The 17,595-nt window shown below is 47.6% G+C and overlaps 1 protein-coding gene across 4 annotated transcripts; it reads right to left on the bottom strand.

Annotated features, from left to right (window-relative positions):
• Window positions 1–1,305: 1,305 nt before the first annotated feature.
• On the bottom strand, window positions 1,306–17,013 carry FOXN4 (forkhead box N4). 4 transcript variants are annotated; one of them, XM_035341052.1, is made up of 9 exons: window positions 16,931–17,013; window positions 6,871–7,034; window positions 5,885–6,000; window positions 5,688–5,804; window positions 5,413–5,540; window positions 4,921–5,017; window positions 4,629–4,836; window positions 3,241–3,624; window positions 1,306–2,729 (listed from the first exon to the last, which is right to left on the bottom strand). In XM_035341052.1, exons 1-9 carry the CDS (start codon window positions 17,011–17,013, stop codon window positions 2,476–2,478), a joined length of 1,551 nt encoding a protein of 516 aa, XP_035196943.1. In that variant the 3' UTR covers window positions 1,306–2,475. The 4 variants fall into 4 exon arrangements, with proteins under 4 accessions (XP_035196943.1, XP_035196944.1, XP_035196945.1 ...); XM_035341053.1 differs by having other exon boundaries at window positions 2,476–2,729; window positions 5,688–5,801; XM_035341054.1 differs by lacking the exon at window positions 16,931–17,013 and adding an exon at window positions 12,147–12,448 and having other exon boundaries at window positions 2,476–2,729.
• Between the last annotated feature and the right edge of the window lie 582 nt (window positions 17,014–17,595).

Raw genomic sequence — 17,595 nt, 5'->3', positions numbered from 1 at the left:
AAAGTTGACTGTGTGCCTTGCAGCGCCTCTGGCTGCGTGACCTCGCGCTGCGGAGGCATCACCTCACCTGCACAGGTTTAGCTTTGGCGCTCAGAGCAGGGAGCGCTCCGGCAGTGGAAGGGGGAACGCTGGCTCAGGGGCAATGCGGCGGTGTTGGACACCCCCTTGGCCGTGCTGGGGGCTGCAGGGGGAGCTCTCCTTGTCCTTGGGTCAGGGTGAAAAGGGTGTGAGGAGATGTCTTCTGGTGTGAAAGGTGTCACTGGGCTTTGTCAGGGGAAGGTGGGGGGCATTGCTCGCTGCGCGGGAGGTGGGCAGAAACATGCAGCCAAACCAGCGCCAATAAAACGAGCACTGCCCTCAAGGAGGTTTTCCTGAGCTCTTTGATTTTGTCATTGTATGAACAGGGAGGGTCTGAGGAGGGGATGGTGGCTGCCGCTCTGTGGTAGCAGCCTCCTTCCCTGGAGCACAGGAGCTGTTTTGGTACTGAGCAGCTCTTGGAAGAAGAGTTCATGCAGTAAATACCTGTAAACTCTTCTGGAGGATTTGAGCCAGGAAAAACCCTTAACTTGGACACAGCATTATGTCTGTAAAGACAATGAAGGCCGAGGAAAGGTGCTTTTTTTTTTTAGAAATAACCCCTTCCATTTGCAGGTGTAACTGTTTCCCAGCTGGGTTGGTTTTCTGGTAGCAGGTGCCCAGGTTTGCTGTTTGGCGCTGAGCTGCAGTGCACCACCTGGCATGGGCTTGCTTGACACCGGAGCAGTTGTGATGCAGCACATCTAGAATGACCCAGGCTTAATGCTAAGAAATAATATTTATTTTTTAAAAAATGAAGACATCGTAGATGAAACCAGTCACAGCAAATGCTCATTACTCACATTTGTTCTTGAACAATAAATTAGGATTTGGACCGTCGTGCCCTTTTGGAAGGGGCTGTGTGCGCTTGGGAAGACGCAGCCACACAACGCTTCCCGGCCCCTGACCCTCACCACCGCGATTTTCAGCATGAGGAACCCACACTGGGGCTGCTGCAGACTCCCAGCGGGGAGCTGCAAAGCTCTGGCTGCAGCGTTTGGTTCTGTGGTGGGTGTTCAGTACCTGGAGGTCAGCTTTCTGCCTCGGGCCAGCCCCGGCCACGTGCAGTGTGGGACGGTGGGGCCTGGGGGTACGATACCTATACCAGCGGAGCAGGAAACTCCTTTAACAAACAGGAATAGACAAACACACGAGATATAAATATTATTCATGGTCACAGAGGTATAAGTAGACTAAATGCTAAATTTCAACTTACACTTTTCTTTCTTTTTTTACTGTTTCTTTTTTTTTTTTGCAATGTGTGTTACCAAGTATACAGCAGGGCTTGTAAATCTAAAAATCTAAATTAGAATCAATTTTACTGGGATTAATCAGCACAGGAAGACGATTCTGAATCGGTGTGGTACAGTTACGATATTTGGTCTCTGAATTTTTTTAAAAAACATGAGTTTCACAGTATCAAAAGTGCTTATTTAAAAGAAATGTAGTGTAACAAACAGTGATTAAAATTTATGCATTTTTGAATATGAATAATTTAGTTGATGTAAAACAGGTTACTGCAGCATTTTAAAAAATTGAACAGTGCTCAGTTTACATAATTTCTTTTCATAACAATAAATATAAATAAATTTACAAATAGTAATACTGCCTAGCACAAGAATAGACAGAGACACAATACACAGTACTACAAAGAAATCTAGTTTTTTAAAAAATCCTAAAAACAGGCATAATTCCTAAAAACTTCTAGCCAGCAATCAGCTTCATAATTCAGTAGTACCAGTTCCTTCGCGGGTAAGGACTTTGTTCTTAACCCTCGATATAACAGTTGTCTGCTACAGATTTGCTTTGTCATTTTTATTTTTTGCTCCTTTTTGCTATCTCGTAACAATAAATTAGCAATAGTCACGTCAAAATAGTGTTAGAGGTGCAAGTGTCTCCAGAGACTGCATGCGATCTTTGTTCGATGGCAATAGTCATTTGGCAATTGAAGAAAAAAGATAAACGAGGTACGAGATCGACTCTTTTGGGCTTCACCTTGGTGCTGAGCAGACCGTTGGCGTGCACTGGCTGCTGCGTGTGACATCGTCAACGTCCACGTCCAGGTCACAGTGTCAGGTAAATGCGTTTTCCTTAACTGGGCTCGTCTGTAGCTCAGTTACATTCTAGTAAAAGTTCCTTCTGAGTGATGCCTTCCAAGTCCTTAAGAGCTCCCCAGTCCTGCAACACGGCCGTCCATGCCCCTTCCTCGCTCCTGGCATGGGTGAAAGGAGCTCCACTGCCACCAGTCCGAGTTACCTCGGCATCACGTGCTGCGTCCCAGTGAACAGCCAACGCTTTCCAAGCGTCCGTAGGAGGAGCTGTTTTATTGCTTTCGGGTCAGATTTTCAGGGTTGGGAGAAACCGGCCCCCGAGTTAGAGGTCCGTGGAATGGTGCAAAACTTAGAGCAGAGCGATGGGCTTGTTGCCTTGGGGGTTCATGTACTGAGCTGCCGCCGCCACGTTGTCCAGGGCCGTGTAGGTGGTGTAAAGGCCCGTGACCTGCAAGTCTGAGAAGGAGTGGTCGCTGCCGCTGGAGGCCGGGGTGAGGCCGGGAGTGCCTAGGTCACAGTCTGAGAGGTGCAGCGGGGAGTTGCTGAAGGCACCCAGGGTGTCGAGGCTGAAGCTGTCGTCTTTCATTTCCTCCCATATGTTACCTTTAAGAGATTAAATTCCAGTCACAGCAACACATCCACCCTGCCCAGGCACTGTGTAGGGGGTCAGTCCTTAACTAACGGGTTTTACGTGCTGCTCAGAAACAGCACGGCTCGCAGAGTACCAGCTGTAGTGCAAAGGCACCAGGAGTCTCTTCCCCCCAAGGCCCTCTGGGCTCCAGCAGCAGTCGGGACCTTTCCAGACAGTATTTATCTACCACAGGCTAACCAGAAACTCGGGGACCGTGCTAAGCATCTCTATAAAACAAAGAATTTCTCCTTTTATAAATGGGCAAAACCGCAGCACAGGTAAAGCTATGGTTTCCCAGGGCAGAGAGATGGGGTGCCCCAGGTCCTTAGTGAGGCATGCCTGCTTACATCTACCACAGTGCACAAGTTGTTATCTCAGTTAATCCCACCCCAGTGCAATCGACTGAAGCCCTTCTGCTATACTCAGCCACTCCATAGCTGTACAGATCCTGCCCGCCACTCCCCCACGTGCCCTCTCCTGTACCTTGCAACGCAAAATCCATAATGCTTGGGTCCAGGGCGTCCACCTCCGCGTTCATGTCCGTGCTCATGGTCAGGAAGTCGGGAGGTGCGCGGCCCATGGGGTGGTGGGGAAGGGGGCTGGGGCTCATGGCAGGCAGAGCATGGAGAGGAGGCGTTTGGGCAGGTGCCGGCGAGTCCGGGGCGATGCGAGCCTGGGTCTGGATCTGGTGGTGCAGGGGGATGGACTGCAGCGAGAGCGTCATGATGGGCTGGGGATGCAGCTGCGAGATGGAGATCCGGCCTTGGGCTGCTGCCATGTGGGTCAGGGTGGAGACCTCAGCCTCTGCCTGTTTGCCGGGCCGCCTGCAGTTCGCCGGTCTGTCAGTGATCAGCTTGTCCAGCTCCTCTGCGCATGCAATACCCGTTCCCAAGAAAGAAAAGAGTGAGTTGAACCCCTTTGTTCAAGCAGGGCCCTGCCAAAGCATTTTGCTTGTGAGCACAGCCACGCACTTTTGCCATCAAGCTGAGAAGGCAAACAGTGTAATTGTGTGAGAGCAGCACAGAAGGCAATCTTTGTGCAAAGGGCAAAGAAATGCCATCTACTTCCCTACCCTTAACCCTTACCCTAGTCAAATTCCATGGTAACCCCTAACAGAGCTGAAGAAATGATCACATGAGATTTACACAGAGCCACCAAGCTGCTGCTGATGGCAGCTGACCCACAGCTGCAGAACTCAGCATCCTCAGGAGGTCTCCTGCTTCCAGGGACGCTGAACTCTGTTTGGTTTTGGGTAAGATTCATCTGAGAGCCTCCTGACTGTTTCAGTGGCACTTTTGTTTTTAAGCAAAGGAGAATGCTACTCATTATTGATTGCGTATTACAGATTTTACAGCAAAAACCTCCAGTTGATTTTGCCAATATTGAGCTCCTGAAGGCTTCAAAAACATTCTTTATAAGTAAAAATGAAAAAGTCTTACTAAAGAGTTTTGCATTGTAAAAGCTAAAACCTGCCACTATAAATACTAACGCTGGAGGCAGCATAACTCCTCAGAAGGTCTTGGATGTGCTAGATCGGTTAGCGTGGGGGAAAAAGACAACCCGCCTTGAACCTGGGGACCGATTTACGCTGAGCGCCTCCAGCCGTGACCGTCAGTTCGGCTACCTCCGGCTGCAGCAGCGTTGCCCTGCCGCGCAGCCTCGGGGCAGCAGCAGTGACTTGTCTCAGTGCAGAGCACAGGGGGTGTTCTGCTGTGCGGGTTTGAGGAGGAGGCTGTTGCAAGGCTGGGGCTCTGTGCTAGCCGGCTCTGCACCACAGAACTTATTTCTTAAGACGCACGTATTCCTGGGCAAACAGACATTCTTAACCCTTGCCTCTCATGTAAGTAATTAAAGTGTAATATAATCCCTACCTGGGTTAGCCATGCTCCTGTGAATGGCAGCTAAATCCTTCCGCTTCCACTTCTGCATCTCCTCTTCCATCTTGTCAATCTTGGCAGGATTGAGAGCCCACAGGCACCCTTTGCGAGAGGTGCCGCTCATCTTGTTCTCCACCTTCTCAAAACACTTATTGAGGGACAGGTTGTGGCGCACAGAATTCTTCCAGCCATCGGGGGCTGTCTGAAAGATGCAGGAAGGTGTCAGACAATACGTTGTGAGCAATATTTGTGATGCTCTACCCCCACCTTGCAGGTGTATGCGTACCTTGAAGTAGGGAAAGTGCTCCTTCATGAAGCTGTAGATCTCGCTCACGGGGAGACTGCCTGTTTTGCTGTTCTTCAGCGCCATTGCAATCAGGCAACTAGGGGACAGAGAACCACTTAACAACAGGCTGCATACACGTAGCCATCCCATCACACCGTCTCCTGGCCTAGCAACCTCAGACACCTGGCTGATCATGGGATTCCCGTGGTGCTCTGCTTCCCCTGGCACCTACAGCCTGGGGGTTTTCAGAAGTCACCCTGCGATCCTGCAGATTTTACGCCTCTGTGCTATTTTTCTCCCTTTATGCTGATTGTCCAGCTGCTCATTCGTTCCTGCTACCTGCCAGGGGCGGTTTTCACAGAACTCTTGATGGTTGATGGGATTTTTGTTCCCTTCAAAAGGAATCAAACATTCTCATGCTATCGTGCTTACAGTATTTCAAACCATCCCGCTGAACACTGTAAGCAGTGTGCTATGCTGCTACCCACTCACCTATACGAATAGATGGGCTTGGGGTAATGTTTTGGATGCAGCTCCTGGGCAGAGTGAGGAGCCAGGCGTGGCTGAGAATAGTGTGTCTGGGACCCAAAGGACGTGTTGTAGATTGCTGCTGGGTTACACTACATGCAGAAGGAAAAGAAGGAAAGTGTCAGGTGCAGAATGTCCACGGGTATGGAGGCTTAGGGATTTTCTTTCCCTTTTGAAAGAGTTCTAGAGATTATCTTGGAAGGTACTTTGAGACACAGATCACAAGGAAATAACAGTACCTGTGGTGTGTTCTGGGCTATAGCAAACACTTGCTGTGAATGAGGAGGAGGGAAGAGTTGCTGCTGTGTCTGTAAACCAGGAGATGGCTGCCCACCTACAGGGTACTGGCTCATCTGCTGAGATAAAGACAACAGACATGTCAGTCTTGAAATTACCAACATCTTTTCCTAAGAACTGTTGCAAGGGTTGCTCTTACATTTGCTCCATGTGTTGAAATAGAATTCAAACCCAGGATTCCCTGTGGCAGGCTGGCCTGGACATGAATCATTGCTCCAGGTGCTCCTGAGGAGTGCATATTGCTTGCCACAGGACCTATTTTGGAGAAAGCAGATGCAATAAATGTTCACATGAAAGTACACTTCAGAAAAGAGAGCTGACATTTATTTTTAATAGATGCAGTTAACACAGCTAAGCTCTGGAGTGGATAATCACACCTCTCTACAGCTTTCCATCCCCAAAGAACCCTGAACGTTTCACAAATGGCAAAGATGACTTCAGCTGCTTCTAAAACTTGTTATGCGGGGAATGAAAGATGACAGCTGTTTAACAGTCCACAGCGGTGTCACAGACACTGTATCTTACTAAAGAAAAAGGGGGAAAAAACACAAATTCAGCACTATTTGTACTCCAGATATATTTCTGCTCTAAAGGAAGCAGGATGATACACTGAGCTCTCTCAGCAGAATGCCGTAGGGAGCAAGTGTGTTTACCTACAGAAAGTTCACAACGAAAAGAAAGGCGTTCAGTGAACACATGCTGTAAGTCTGTATGAAGCAAACAGGTATGGGGTAAATAAGATGCTCTTAATTTTATCAATGTTGAAACAAACAAGAAAGATTAATTACCTAATTTCAAAGCTGTTGAAAACCTCTGAAATGCAAGTCTTAAATACCTTGTCCCGAGTTCACACAAGGCAACAGCAACTACACTGAGCAGAACAGTCAATCGGACCCTGAGAGTGCTGTTGTGACTGCTAGCACTCTGCCTCTTCAAGTGAAAAAACTATATCAACGATATCCTCATTATCAGGAGACGACAGCCTGCCGTCTTCTGGCAGGAAGTGAAACGTAATGTACCTAAAACAGATCTACTAAGAGGAAAGCTGGCATGTGTGGAGGCAAGTAAAAGGGGCAGGAGGCCGTGACATTTCGAGAGCGGTTGTTTAACCTCCTGACAGTTTACCTGTCTGTTGTAGCAATGCATTCTGAGCACCGAGGCTAAAATCCATTCTTCCACTGGCCATCTGTTGTAAACGAGGAACATCAACAGATGTCAGCCACGACAAGGACTGCAAGTCACTGGGGAGGTCATCTTCGCTCAGCTGGGAGGGGTCAGAAGCTAAGAGCCTGCAAAATAGCGTGAAAGGTTAGAACAGGGCAGAGATGCTGCTAGACTGTCCCTGGTAAGACAGGAGATGTCTGGGATGCCGAAGCTCATGAAGGTCAGCGGGGAAAACACATCAGGCTGGGATTCTGCTTGCAGAGTTCAGCTGCGACCTTTTGTTTCACAGCTAGCTGGTTACCAACGTCCTTAGCCTGTAATCATGTGTTGCTTTGTACAATTTGAAATGTTTTAGTTAAGAAAACTTCTCTTGCAGCATTTGGAGGGGAAGAAAGCATGAGAACCTGGAAGAGAAACTGCCTAGAAACAAACCCAAAGCTGATTCATTGCTTTCATATTTGTCAGAAATTTGCACTCCTATGGCCTTGATGTAGAAGAAACCTGTCAAGATTTTTAACCTGGCAAATTTGCATTAACCTTGAAATCCAGTGAGCAGCCAGCCTTGGAAGAAGGTTCTGTGCTGAGATCCTCCAGAACCTGCTGCTGGCTTTAACACCTGGAGAGAGCTTTTCCCAGCCCCTGTACCCGTTGGTGGGGACAGACAGGCAGAGATCTGCTGCATAGACAAAATTACAGAATGAGCTGTTGATCTCTTCTGTTTGGGCATATGAAGTTATTGATACATTACAAGGAACCATGAGGCACGTGAAACAAATCTTTTAGGCAATTTGCACATCCTAAATGATCGGCAGGAAGAGCTACAGACTGAGTACACAAGACCATCCAGTCTGTCTTCAGCTGACAAGACCGAGGCAGAGCTGTGCCAGACTGCTGTTGGTTTAAAGCTCTGCTCTGACACATTCTGCATGCTCCTTAACACCTGCCTTTGTTTTGCTTCTGATGGCATGTGTTGGACAAAGCTGAAATAACGGGAGATATTTATAGTACTCACAAGCTCCTGTGTGGTCAAAACTCCAATTAAAGTCAACAAAAACTATCGCGAATGAAAGGATAAACTGCTTTACTTGTGTTAAACTTTGTCCCAGCAGTCACGGGCATCTTGAGGAGTGCAGCAGCACTTAGGACATGTACGGTATCATCAGAGACCCAGGGCAAACCCAGCAGGATTCCGGTCCAGAAGACACCTTTCTTGGCCAGAACAGTTTGGTTGGATGTAGTTGATTTTGCTTTTGAAGCGAAGCCTTTAAAGAGCTCTCTCGTAGAAGTGTTAAAGCCAGCTGCATGGCACTAACGCGTGTTCGCTGCCAAATAATGATGCAGAAGCCTTAAATAAATCTGGTCTCTTGCTGGAGCATCTTTTATGTTTTACATGAGTCCAAAGCAGCTTAACAGAGGGAGCCAGAGCTGTAGTGCCTGGCTGCCCAGGAGCTTTCAGCACCTCTATTCAGGATTTCCAGAAACACGCATCAAACCTCCCCAAACTATTATCTACTAGATCTTTAAAGCAGAATTTAATGTATGTTTGTAAAAAGACTGTGAAAAGAAAAAGAAAAAGAAAAGACACTCATGAGCAGGAGCCAAAAGCCCAAATCCTGGCCAAAACATCTTCGAACCTCTCTCCTAGCCTACCCCTGGCTTCTTTCTCTTACTGTAGTTATAGTGCAATAATTAGCATTGCCATGGTTACCCCTGTTCAGTTATTTTGTGAGGCCTGGGACTTAAATACATAAAAAGAATGTCAGGTGACCGCTCTGCTGGCCCAGACATTGGCTGGATCGGAAGAAAACAAGGGCATTAAATGATTTGAAAACTGGGCAGGCTCATGTCGTTTGCAACAGTTGGCCCCCTTCATTGTAAGCCGATAACCCATTGTGGAGCAACGACTGTTGCCCAGTGGCACGTGGCCTCGATTGTTTTTGGGATTCTTTCTTAATTGTTTTTTTCCCCCCCTCCTCCCTTTTACAAACCCCACATTAATCTGCCCGGATGACAGCCGACACACAGCAAGCGCACACCCGCCATCTGGCACCCCGCTCCCCGCCGGTCCCCGCAGCCCGGGCAGCGAGCGCCGGGGTCAGCTGGGCGGCGCGGGTCAGCACCCACTGCACACGCCGCCTGTCAGCCCGGGGATCAGCCCTGCACGGCTCCGCAGCAGCAGCAGCCGTCGTCTCTTTGGGGGGAAGAGGTCTCCCCACGTTGTTCTTGCAGTTCTTGCACCGGTGGCTCCACACGCAGCTCCTGCGGGGCGCTGGGCGCCGTCCTGGAGGTTTGGGCAGCATCGCTCCCTGGCCACGCAGGCCCACGCGCATCCCATCCCATCCCATCCCTGCTCTCCCGTGGCCAGTGTGGACCAGGTGGTGGCGAGGACAGTGGCTGCATTTTTAGGTCGCTACCACAGTCACCAAGCTCCATTTTAAACTCATACCAAGATGCAATAACATACAGTAACAGGGCAAGGTGCGCAAGCCAGATCTTGTTCCAAAACAAAGACATTTTCTTCCCTTCCCCACGCTAGTACGGCACGGCTCTTTGAAACTGAGCTTACAGCTCTTCTGCAGTCACCCCTGCTGCTCACGTGCACTGAATAGCCGCCAGAATAACTGTCTTCATTGATCATGGAACTAAAAGTAAATTTAATCAGAGTAAAACAAGTATTTCAGTTAAGGGTTATTCATCTGGCTGTCCTCAAAATCAATGCTGAAATTTCATACACCCTAACGAAGGTGAGGCTGCTCACAGCACACCCACTGCTGTCTGACGGAGGTGTTTTGAGTGCCCAGCTAAAAGCAGCTTATCTCAGCACGCAGATAAGCTCAGTGTGAGTCCAGCTTTCAGTGAGAAACGCTGAGCTAACTGTCTCTGGAAGGAGAGCTGTGCACAGTAATACCTAATGTTTTCATCTCTTGGGGCTCAATCTGTCCGACCTGCAAAATGGGCTGTGCCAGGCCAGCTACAGATGGATAAATACGGGCTGTGATCTCGTGCACTCTGATTCTGTTCCCCTCCAGCATCCCTTTCATCTCGCATTTGAGGGTAAACTTCAGGAGTCAGAGATCGTGCCTTCAGATGGGTGTTCACAGCCCTGGCACAATGGGGCACTGTAGTAAAAGCAGCCATTTCCTTTCAAGACATGTAAATGAGATAAATAGTGATACGCTGTAATTAATGCACACTGCCCAAAGTGTCCCCAGCTGCACATTCCCCAGGGCTGCCTGCTACACACGCGGAGCCACTGCACCCCCAGGCAGAAAGGCTCCCGTCATGCCAAACGTGTTGCAAACCTAATATTAGTTTTTAAAGGTGTGGTGAAATTATCGACTCCGTTTTTACCTGTCTCCTTTCAAATCTCTGCAGGAAAAACCCTTCTGTTTCTATGTGTTTCTGTCCTAGAAAGGGCACCACATCCGTAAGACTCCACACGCCGGTGAAGATTTATGCTACGGTACGTGATGCCGCAGTGCTCAGTGCTAACATCCGCCTTTGCTGTCTGCTCAAACCTTGCCCAAAATATTTACCTGCTCAGGGAAATAGCCCTTGGCCAGCAGCCAGCCCGCAGAAAGTTTACTTGAAGCAGGAAAAGTGGCTGATAAAATGAGTCCCCTTTCCAGACCTCCTTATGCTGAGCTACAGTTTCCTGCCAGGAATCCCTGAGAAATTGGAGTCCCGCACTGGCTGCACGTCTGACCAAGCTCACAAGAGCCCGTCAGCAGTGCAAAATCATGTGTTACACGTACCGAAGGATAGCTCACTTTCCTCCCCTCACGTACACGTGTGCTGCTGGCACATTTGCTGTTTGAAACAGTTTACATGGCACTGGCTGGAGACACCAACAGAGCACCTAGCTACAGGGAAAGGTTCATTCCTGGCACCACCTTGCAGAAGCCTGCGACATAAGAGCTGAATTTGGCTCTATATTCGTAAACCTGACCTTAGCATCCTTCCTTGCTTGAGCTGTTCTAACGCAGCTGGACCTAGTGAGCTGGATGTAACGTGGTGCGCCACCGCAGGCTGCTGTCAGCGTGAACTCCCTGCTTCCACACTCTGTTGTGCGAGGAACTTGGCACTGGAGAGTGCAAGAACCCTCAGCACTACTCAAGTCTGCCAAACACGCCTGCTGAGACTAAGGAAAAGCTTGGCAGTGGCCAGCACACCCTAAAATATTTTATCTTGTGATATGGTATGCGAAGTTACACGTTCCTGTGCACGTTGAACCTCCCACACTTCAGGGGGCTCTGCCTTCTTGGAGTGCGTCCCTAACAGATGCCAAGCACTCAGACTTGATGTTGTAGGGTGAATCTAGTGCTACGGGCTGTCCCAAAGGGATGAGAGCATGGTGGTGACTCGTCATTGCCTCTATTCTAAACAAATTCAGACCAAACATCGTGGTTGCATTTGACATATTCAGCTTCAGCCACAGTTTCAGGACACCTCTCACTCAATAGACAATTTTTGTTACCATTGCTAGCACTGACTTCTGAGCTTTTTCTTATGCACAGGCAATGGCACTGTTCAACAAGTAGAAGCCATCAGGGTGATGGATCCTTAATCAGCTGTTTGCAACAGTTCACCCAGTGAGTGACAACTGAACTGGAGAAGTCCTCAGAAAACCCATTCTTGAAGCAGTTATGAGGAACTGTTTGCTTTTGTCCTGGGTTACGCAACGTCCTTAGAACAAGCACAACAATTTCCCTTATGTAAAACAACACAAGGAAAATATTTATGTTTGTGCCTCTTCAGCTGTCTCCATGGCGAGAATTACTCCACTTTATTAAAGGAGTCAACTTCCCCATCTCCTTCTGCTCCCATCTGTTCTGCTCTTTCCCTCCACACACTCCTCCTCGCACTTTCCCCCTCTGCAGGTGTTTCCCTGCACTAGGTTCTGTTTCCCACGCTGCACAACCACCTGCCTCCTTCCTCCCCGTTCCTCCTCCAGCTCCTCACCTGCTGACAGCCAGCAGCTCTCACCACTCACTGCTTTCGCTCCTCAGTTCCACCTCGCCTTTAGAAGTCACGCCACCCAGCCAGTCCCAAATGTCTAGCCTGCCTTTCTCCTCCCTGCCTTCAAGTTCTAGCAATTGCTGGGTTTGCTGGAAACAAGAACAGAAATTAGGCAGCTTTCTAGGGACAGCCAGAACATCCCTCCTCAGCTACAACTCAGGAAACTTTGGATTAGATGAACCAAAGCTAGCGAGGAAAAAGCAAATAACACAATTTACCCTGTCAGGTGTTGCTGTTCTCCTTTCCTTACACCATGGTGCAGAAGAGAAGACGATTCTCCAAAAACCTCCCACAAGGACACTTATGCTCTAACAGCTCCAGCTATACATGCTCTTGGAGACTTTTATACATTTCAGCTCGGGCTTTCCCAACAGCCCGTTACATCATTTCGGGATGGGATGAAGGGAAACTGAATTACGAGTGACCTGCATGATTTGCTTAAGCCTAACAGGAAGTTAGCAGCAATGTCAGCCCTGAACCCCCAGACGCTCGCTCCTTGCTCTGCTTCACCCACACAATCATCCCTTCTTCCCGTACAGTAAGATTTGCCCAATGCAGCCTGTATCTTAATCTACAATCTGTTTTGTTTAAATAAAATTAAAAAAATAAGTCTGCTGTGACTAATGTCAAAATCAGTTTCTCCTGACGCAAAAATGTGTTGAAGTATCTGGCGCTACATGAACGTTTTCTGTAAAAATCAATCGTCTTGTCTACCAGGGAAGCTATTTTTTTCCTTTAACATTGCTTCAGCTGTTGTTTATTAGCACTGAACTGATTTACTTGCCTGGGATCTTGTGTAGACATTTACTCCAGTGTACAGGGAACATAAAATACACCATCCCGTGTTTTGCACCGGTGCAAGAACCTGCCTCCCTTGCCTTAGTGGCTGCTGTGGTCACCCAGCAGGTCTGCTTTCTGCACAGGCGAGGTTTTTGGTCAATGGGTGAAATAAGAGCGGTGCGCCCTGAGCACGGGAGCTTTCTCAGAGGAATGCTGAAAAGATACAGATTCCTCTTCTGCCTCCTTGTCCTGAGCTGGAGGTCAAGCACCTTTTGTGAGGTAACACAGGAGCTCAGTTCTGGTTTCACAGAACTGTTTTCAAACAGAAGCCACAGAAGCCCACGGGATACTGCCTGGGTACAAACCAGTCCTTCCTAGCTCTGGCAGTAGCTGCAGGACAATTTGAGGAGCAAGGGCCTCTATTTTTTATTAATGCTGATTAGCACATTTCAGGAACTGCATAGGAAACAGTTGAGCTAATCCACTTAAATCAATCCACAGCAGCCCGAGTTTGACTGATTCCTAGGAGGTTTCTCACATTTTTTTGAAAGAATGAAGCAACTACTGTGATGGAATTCCTCCGACACATCGAGTCATTATCTCACTCCCTGTCAGACACACATGGTGTCAAGGGAATGGCCACTGACATTTTCTTCAGGAACAATTACGGTGTCGTTAGTTATGCATCTGTAACCTTTTGTCTGCAGAAATTTACTTCTTGCAAACTCCCAGCCGCCATCTACCCGCGGGACTGACTGGCAGACATCCCGAACTGTAGCTCGCTCTCCCTACTTCAAACCCAGCCATGACACCACCACTTAGGGGAGCTGAAAGGTACCTGGCATCACAGAAGGTAAAGACTGTCCACCTTTTTCACCACTGCATGCAGTCACATCTGGAACACAGGAAATGCAGTGGTTACGTGTATCTCATTAATTTATACACGTGGCAATTCAATGCTTAGGGGATTTGATGCCAGTCTTAAGTAATTGCTGGATCAATAGCTGGAGAAAGTGACACCGTAACTGTCTGGGACAAGAACTGAAGAACAGCTTAACCAAGAAAACCCTTTGCCTTTTAAACATGATTAGATGATAAACTACGGTAGTATAAAGTCATTATTACAGCAAAATATAATCATCAGAGTGCCTAATCAGCTAAATATAGACCAATTTATTTAAGAAGCAAAGGGACAATTAAAATGGGATGAAGGGGGATGTAGTCCACTAACGCACTAATGCTTTATGTTGGAGTAACTGCTGATGACCAACCAAAAGGATTGCTATTCAGAACTTGATTCCAGGATTGCTATTCAGAACTTGATTTCAGTTTAACGTGAATAGAAAATGCATTACAAGGCCTTTAAAATACTACATAAGGCTTCTGTCAGTCGGAAGCACGTAATAATGCACAGCTGCAATACAGTGAAAGAATAAGACCACTGTCCTTACACAAAATGCTGAGCTGCTGGAGTTCAAGTCCAGTTTAGCCAAGCCAAAAGTAAACTGTTGTAAATCCGTTCCTGTAACCTCATCTGCCTCACTGGGGCTGCTGATGCTAAAGACTTTCATATTCAATCTGATTCTGCACTGGCATACGTTGCCGTAGATCTTCTACTTCTCTTGCACCAATTAAACTAGACTGCATGAAGATGGACTGCAAATTTCAGGAAAAATAATACTGCAAGAAGACCACAACACTCACGAGCTGGATCTCAAAGACCAGCTCCAAACCCAGTGAAGACCACGGGAGCTCTCCACTGGTTTGGTAGCTTTGAGTCCACTCCTATAACACACGCGGCTTTGTGCTGAGATAACCACATGTGCACCATTGCACGGTACACTGGTACCCTGCTTAATGCTTTGATGCTGATATCAAAATGTTAACACTAAAACATAACATTAGGTTTTTAATAATAATTAACAAAGTGTTAGTAAAGTGTTTAAAAACTCCAAGAGTTATTATTCTCTGCCTTTATTTCCCTGAAATGTAACATGAAATCATTAGAAATGTTTGTCACCACTACAATTACGAAAACACTGAAGGAAGCAGTATTTTCTTTGGGAAAATCTGCTAATACCAAGTTTTACTTTGCACTGATAGCCAGGCAGTGAAAGCTCCATAACAACACAGGACTTGGGGAAGCTAAGATGGCCCTTAATCATTCACAAACAGTGTTATGTTTTATATCCAACAGCTGAATCCTCAGAGTAGATATTTGTCTAAAATCATTTCATTATAGTGCAAATAGTGCTTGGACTTTGCATAGAGTCCAAGCAAATCTATCGCAAATTTACTGTAGATCCAGAGAATTCTAATGTCTGCTAAAATCAGGATTTTTTTCCCCTATTTTTTAAAAACAAACAAGCAAACCCATAGTTTCAAGCTCTATTCGTAAATGCAGGAAAACGTATTGGCATTTACTGTTTTGATCCCCTGCCCACATGCACACGCGCTCTCTCCCTTGCAGCGTTTCTTCCTGCAGCCTCCCAGGAAAGCCTGGTCTCCTCTAAGTCCAACTGCCCAATTGAAAGATTCCAAGTGAGACAGAAGAGTATTCTCAGCACAGCCCCAGCCTCCCACTCACTAATTGGAGGCCATTCCCATTTTGTGGAGCCTTGATGCTCCCCCATGGAGCACTCAGGACTGTGGGTTCCAGCCTTGGACTGTGGTGACAGCAGGAGAGTAAACAGAGCTGATAGAATTTGACAGGTCTATTCTTTTCTTAAAATCATTCAGTCTAAAAGATTTTCTTTTACATAATCCAAAGTGTTTTCTCATGAAGTAGGACAAATACTGCTCTGCATTTATGGTGCAGTTCAGATTTTATGCATTTTTATCAGAATTTGCCACTATTAAACGAGGTCAAATAATTAATTTTAGAACTGCAATAAAGAAATCACAAATGGGTGGAAAACGTTAGAGAACTCCGATCACTGAGTTCAAAATGCTTAACAGAGAATTAACAGTAGTTTTAAAAAGCAGTTGACCCCGATAAAAGGAGAAACTCTTACAATTCCTTTGCTGGCTGTAAGAGAAATTCAACCTTTCTCAGAAAAAAGTGTTTTTGTTTTTCTGCAGCTCTGAGTTAAAGAACAGCTCTCTCCACACTACGGGTCTTTGTTGAGGTGGTGAGTTCTTCAGGGCACCGGTACAGACTTACACATGAGTACCCAGAAGCCTCTCTCATACACACCCTTCATTAAATACTGAATAATTTCTTTACAAATATTTACATAGCCAACAAAATGCCTAGAGCAAACAGCATCTTAATAAACAGCAAAACAGAGTTCCACAAACCTTTTTTTCCACAGTGGCTTCAGAGGGTATTACAAATCACTTGTTGAGCTGCAAGAAGCTGCAGCGCAGGGCTTGCATTGTGAATAGAAAGAGGCTGTTAGAAGAGTACCTGCGGCTGACCGCTCTAATGCACAGAAATGTGTGAGAACACCCTCGGGCTGGGAGGAAGGTGATAGTCCGTCACTCCTTATTTTAAAATGATAAAAAAGAGTTTTGTTTTGTTTTTAATTGTGAGAACCAGATCACGTTCTGCTGTTATGTGTTTCTTGGAACTTGGCATCATGTGACAGATGTAACCTAAGTTAACCCAGCGCACTGCAATTCATGCACAACTGTCCCATGACTTCCAACAACACTTTTACATGATAAATGCATGCGTATTGGCGTAGGGAAATTATCAGGGGCTGCTGAAAAAAACAGATTTGTTCCCACTGGTAGTAGCAGAACTCTGACATAAGTCAGCGCTTTGAAGTACTACGTAAGTACTCGTTTTAATGAAAAACTCTTCCAGCATGTATTGCATGTGATGTAGTCATTCAATGACTACTTCATAATAATGCAAAATGCAATCTGAAAGGGAACTTTTACATAATTAAAGAAGAACATCCTTGTCTGGCAACATTCTTACAGTAGAGAGAGTTTGTTAGAAGGTCAGCCCAAGGCTCTGGCGGTGTATTTATCAAAAATGGCTTAGTACCAAAACGCTTTAGACAGGAACACTTGTAAATAAGTAAAGCATTATAAGCAGTCACCACCTGAGAAATCCAATGCGGAGCAGAGAAGTCATGCAGCTAGCTTTTTAGGATAGCAGGATTTCTATGTACTACATTTTGGTAAGGAAACCACGAGAACTGTTAAAATAACATCCGTCAGCGGGCTTTGACAGTGCAGTGCGTAGCGTTGAACTGGTAAAAGTCCTCACCTGTACTCCTGTGAAGGGAGGTGATTCTGCCCTGAATTCCTAATGACGCCTGACATTATGGACGGGAGATCGCTTTCTATCATCTCCTTCGCAAAAGACAAAAACAAAACAAAACAGAAAGAAAGCATTCACACGGGCGTGGGGTAGCTATCCAGCATTTCAGCAGCGGAGAAGGGGGGGAGAATCTACAAAATCCCCTCTGAAACACCTGGGCTGAAGGGAAACGGAGCCAAAGGCGCCCTGCCATCACCCACCAGCCCACCGGTCGCTATTTGGGCCCTGCGAGGCTTCCCGGGGGGGAAATCCCCCTCAGCCCGAGCGTCGGAGCCCCGGCGGGGCAGCGAGGCCGGCCGGGACGACACCGGCGGGGCTTTCGGTGCCGCTTCAGCGCTGGGACCAGCGCCTTGGCCCGGCTCCCGGTGCCCTTTGGGGGGACGGCGAGCCCTCACCGCGCTGCCTCAGCCCCCCGGGGGGGGGACCCCCGCCAGGCGAAGCTGGGCCCCCCTCGGAGCTCGGCCGCACCCCGCGCCCCCGCCGCTCCCACAAACCTGGCGGCCCTCGGGGGAGGGGGGGCCCGGCGCGGCGGGGTCTCCCTCAGGCGGCCCTCGAGGGGGGAGCTCGGAGTCCGCTGGCTGCCCTCAGCGGGGGGCCCGGCCCGGCGGTTC

This window comes from Oxyura jamaicensis, chromosome 15, assembly GCF_011077185.1.
Source record: "Oxyura jamaicensis isolate SHBP4307 breed ruddy duck chromosome 15, BPBGC_Ojam_1.0, whole genome shotgun sequence".
NCBI lineage: Eukaryota > Metazoa > Chordata > Aves > Anseriformes > Anatidae > Oxyura > Oxyura jamaicensis.
The sequence above is the reverse complement of the archived record's forward strand: the minus strand, read 5'-3'. Positions and strand labels throughout refer to the sequence as shown.